General features: G+C 50.6%; 1 protein-coding gene across 1 annotated transcript, besides 1 other annotated feature; it reads right to left on the bottom strand.

Annotated features, from left to right (window-relative positions):
• FPSE_11070 (uncharacterized protein) lies at positions 1 to 1,023 on the bottom strand (the record flags this gene model as incomplete). Its single annotated transcript, XM_009264187.1, has 4 exons — positions 1 to 153; positions 203 to 353; positions 529 to 649; positions 804 to 1,023. The coding sequence occupies 4 exons, from the start codon at positions 1,021 to 1,023 to the stop codon at positions 1 to 3; spliced, it is 645 nt and encodes a 214-aa protein (XP_009262462.1).
• Positions 1,024 to 1,110: 87 nt separating this feature from the next.
• Positions 1,111 to 1,160: a microsatellite.
• Positions 1,161 to 4,788: the final 3,628 nt, after the last annotated feature.

The raw sequence follows: 4,788 nt of genomic DNA on the forward strand, positions 1-4,788 counted from the left end.
CTACCCGGTCATCCAGGCTGTTGCCTGTCTCGCTCCAAAAGAGGTGGCAAAACGTAGACCAGTAGATCCCATAGGGAAGTAACTGATCAAGTACCAGACCAAGCATGCGAGTTGGACGAGGGCGGAAAACACGGTGAGAATTGTGCTGTGAAGCTGTCGGTCTGTCAGTATGCGTAGAACTACGGGATATTTATGAACTTACTTTCAAAGCAAACACTAGCGTCAATGTGATGGAACCAAAGTATGCCGCGGTGAACGGTAGTCGAGGGGTCGAAAAAAGATGATAGACGTAGTTCATAGGACCCATAACAGCGGCAAACGACGCCAGAAACATGAGAGATCCCACGGACCATCTGCGTAGCCCCACGTCAGCTTCTATGATGCGATTTCAAAATTCACCATGTTGGATCTACGACATCACAGCATGGGTAAAACAAGTCACACAATCAAAACGGCCTCGCAGTAGTGTGGCCGCGTGACAGCGATCGGCAGGGAGAACAAGGGACGGTGCAGAAGCTCTCAACTTACAAGATGACAAATTTGCGTGGCTTCAAAGAAAGGACAGGGAACAGAGTGAAGCAGATGACGAAACATGCCACAGCAGCGAGGTTGCAAGCTCCAAATATCAATAATCGATCCCATCGGCTAACTGCCAGTCGGGTTAGTGTCTTCTAACCAAAAGGCATGTCACCTTGTATCACATGCATATTCAGGACATGGCTCAGATGCAATGCACATGTCCCGCTGCAGGGGTGCTGAAATGCCATAGGTGAATATGAGATAGTATTTCAAGGTTGACTTACGAACAAACCAGCCCTCCTCCTCTTCACGCCGGGTGGGCGCAGGCAGAGGTGCGCCGGCACTCTCGGTAGTGGGAAGGCGAACATAACCACTTCCACCTTGAAAGGGGTTTAAACTCTGTATGGAAGAGAGCAAGCCGCTTTGCTGCGAAGTATTGACAGGCTCATCACGACGACTCCAGCCAAGGGAGTTTATAGAGTCTCGGAAGGAAGAAGAAGCCATGGCGGTAGATCCAGAGGGGCGGGAACGTGAGGGACGGGTTGGACGACGACAGGACAGGGACGGAGCGGATACGTCGATCGTGCGGCGCAGGGTCAGGTTCGGGCTGAGATTCAGATTCGGGCTCGAGCTCGAGCTCGTGGTAACGATAAGGGTGGGAGGGTCGTAGGGCAGCCGACAATGGGGGTTTCGTATCGAACTAAGTGTAGAACTTGGGAGAGTAACGTCCGCTTCCTTGGAAGGCCTGGCATGATGGTTATTACGGTCAGTCGACAGGTACCGATAATACAGAGAGGCGAAGCTGAAGCCAAAGTAAAGGAACAGAACGGCTGCCTACCGCTATCTGCTACTTACAGAACGTGAACTGGGTGCTGACGACGCTGGCTTGCGCAAAACGGCGATGCAGAAACGGAGGGCTACGAGTCGTTGGGGGCTTGGAGCCAACCTAAGGGGGTGCAGGCCCAGTCGCAGTCGCAACTGATTGCAACCTGGCAGCCGCGCGTGCCGCTTGAAAATAGCGGTAAGAGATATGAGCAAGGCGGCCAGCAAGTTAGCCGATAATAGCAACGACAAGTTGTATGCGACGAAACAAGCGGAGTATTTCGCGCGAGAAAGAGAACAAAACGGGTGCAGCTGGGGCGCTTGAGAGGAGTGAAGTTGGTCGTTGATAGTGGAGGGCGGCACTAGGCCAGGAAGTTGATGGGTTGGGGTTGGGCGTGTGGTTCCTTCCTTGGATTCGATTCCGAGCCTTGCCTGTTGTCGTCCTCTTAAAAGTTGGTCAGACGAGGAGATTATATGATTGGCTCAGTTAGAGGATCCACTAGCTTGGGGTAGGTCTGGTGCCACCTGTGGTCTGTGGCTCACCTTTCCCAGCACGGCCCGTCCTTGATCGATGGAAGCCTCAGCGGGGACGGGAGGGATCATGCATGACAGAGAAGCATGGCATATCGCCAGGGAGTCATAGCTTGTACATACAGTGCCTAACTAGCTCACAGGACCTACCTTAGCAGATAACTCAGGGCTGTTTTGGAGCTGAGCTGAGTTCGGAGCCTTGCAGGACCAGACCCTGAGGCGGGACATGAAGGTTTCAGGACCTCGAGACTGATTAACCACTACCTACCAAAGTGATATTATGCGGCGTTACCATATGGACATCATGTATCACTGGGGTTTTCACGCAGGAACTGTGTCCGACATATCCCTTCTCCAGGGACCAGGTCCAGACGGGAGAGGCCTTGAACGGGTTCCATCCTACCTAATGTTAACCACTTGAGGAGCGGACCGTAGAGGGCCGGACACGATCCGTAGGGAACTAAGTCGGGAAACCGTGAGGAAAATCTGACATACACCCTCCATCAATGATGAGATGAGAAGCAAAGCACAGTGCAATCTGGCATTATGCCACATCTTCACAACGGAGCAGCCCAGCCTCACGCTGGCACACCAGTATCAGACTCAGACTCAGACTCAGACTCTCGTCAGGCTGGCGAAGTTTGATTCTCACTAACTCCGAAACACTCCGTATATAGCATTTTACGAGGCACAACCGTGTTGAGATATTCTGTAACAAGGTGGTGGTCTGTAGCTTGGGCGCGTGGACAGGGAAGACCAGAAGGGATGGGAAAGCTTTCAGCGCATGACCGAGAGCAAGAGGAGGAAGCTAGGACGAGATAGTCGATGGCATGTAGCAATTCCCGATCAGCCTTTCGAGTCCAAACGGAGACTTGGGCTTGGTGTCTTAAACCTCAAGTCACGTTCAGCGTGGCGCCCACCCACACAGCAACATTCACACCCTCCTCCCTTGTCTATCAGTTATCGAGGCTACTATACGCACTGCAAAAAACAAAACGGAGATAGCAAAAGACCATAGCGGCCACCATTACCGCCAACTTTCTCGATTCATGTCCAAGTCTAAGCCCAGTTTCCATACAACTTCAAGGGGGCCAGTGACCGCTGCCTCCACGTTTCGTCCGAAATACTTGGTGTCAGGCGGGACAAGGACGATGAAAGTTGTACATCTGACTTGATGGCTATGGCTAGTATTCTTTAGCTCGTTATTGGAAGTATAAATTAGAGGATCTTTATGCCCGTTAGCATGCGGCAAACGATCGAAGATAGATCTTGCAGCCGTGATAGAAAGGACCTTATTCTTTGACCTGGCCTTTATAGTTATCACCAACTGGACCTGTATTCACAATCGAAGCGGACTTTTGAAGGAGTAAGCACAGCCAAAGGGGACGAAGAAAAGGACGAAGAAGGTCATTGTGATATAAAGAGCGAGGCTAAGAACAGAACAAGAAGAGACATTATCAATCTACCTACGTTGCGAACCGAAGCTCCCCCTACCATTTGATCGTCATTCATACCTACCACGTTCGTGAGAGTAACCACTGAGAAAGACGGGAGACCCTTACATTGGTGTACGGGCCTTGTTCGTATCGAATCTAATCAACCCCCCCTTCAGCCACGGCCGAGCGTTTGTTGTGTTAGACCCTTGACCGACTTATCGTCACCATTAAGTGGTTTGAATTACTTCCACCACCCTTCTCATTTCTGCCCTAGGCCGTCTATCACCTGTTCTCGAGCTCTAGGCCCCTCCAGTTCACTTGGGCGGCGCCAGAAATATAATAAAACCTCAGACCGCCTACCTTGGTCCGATAAACTGAGGACGCCCATCTTGCCTGACCTATCTTGTCATTCCAAACTATCCGATCCTGCCGCCAGTCTTACGCCATACCTGTCATAGTGGAGGTCTACTACAAGCAACCGCTGGACATCACATCGTTTTGATAAATTGAGACGCGCCCCCATTAAGAAGCACCATTGTTCGGACTTTTTTTCTCTCACTTTCAATACTTTTAAATAAACCATCGTGGTCACAATATATCTGTCTCCCCTCTTCTCTTGAGGCCGCGATCGCATCATCCCGAGGAACGACATCACCGTGCCTTACGGATCTGAACCCTGCATTTCGGCGCCCCGCCATTACCCTATTTCCTGATTAGGACTCACCCTCCTCAACCACAGCAGCACACCGCAGTACTTCAGCTCAACCCGAACAATACAAGACCTGGCCAAACTGCCTCTCATACGCTCCGAATACAATCCGGGTACTTTATCCAGCCGTGTCTGTTCTACTCAACTTAGCTCGTCATATCATTCATCATCATTGCATTCTTGCAAGACGGACGCTCTTCTCAGACCAACAACAAACTGCCTTAACCACCTCGACTATATTATCAACCAATATAAGTGCCAAAGCGCCTGTTTCCATGCCTTCTGCGCATCACAGTGCTTTTAGTATCTCTGGTGAGTAAAAACAAACCAATACATTTTCTTCAGTCTCCCATCCCCTGCCTTGTCTGTCTTTTTATCGACCTGCATTGCATACCATATCTGCCTCTGGGCCCAGTTGCTTTTGCCCAGAGAAATTCCCACCAACCGTTGGACCGTCTAAGGCAGCACGACGCATCATAGCCTCCCGTTATGTTGTCTAAGCCCCTCCCTTCTTTGTCCCGCAAAATGTTTGCCGTACTGTTTTATTCACACTTTCTACTCTTCTCATCTTTGTTGCCATTTTATTTACAAGCGAGCGTTCCGTTTGCTTCATCATGAGCTTCACAAAGCCCCAGCCCAAATCTTGAAGTACTTAGGTACCTACCTAGTATGCTTCATTAGGAGGTACTTTGGGAACTTTTCGCTGGCTTAGTAGCTGCGAGGGTACAAGTGACATCTAGTGGCCTGCCTTAGCCTAGTGCCCCCCCCCCC

This window comes from Fusarium pseudograminearum, chromosome 1 (assembly GCF_000303195.2).
Source record: "Fusarium pseudograminearum CS3096 chromosome 1, whole genome shotgun sequence".
Lineage (NCBI taxonomy): Eukaryota > Fungi > Ascomycota > Sordariomycetes > Hypocreales > Nectriaceae > Fusarium > Fusarium pseudograminearum.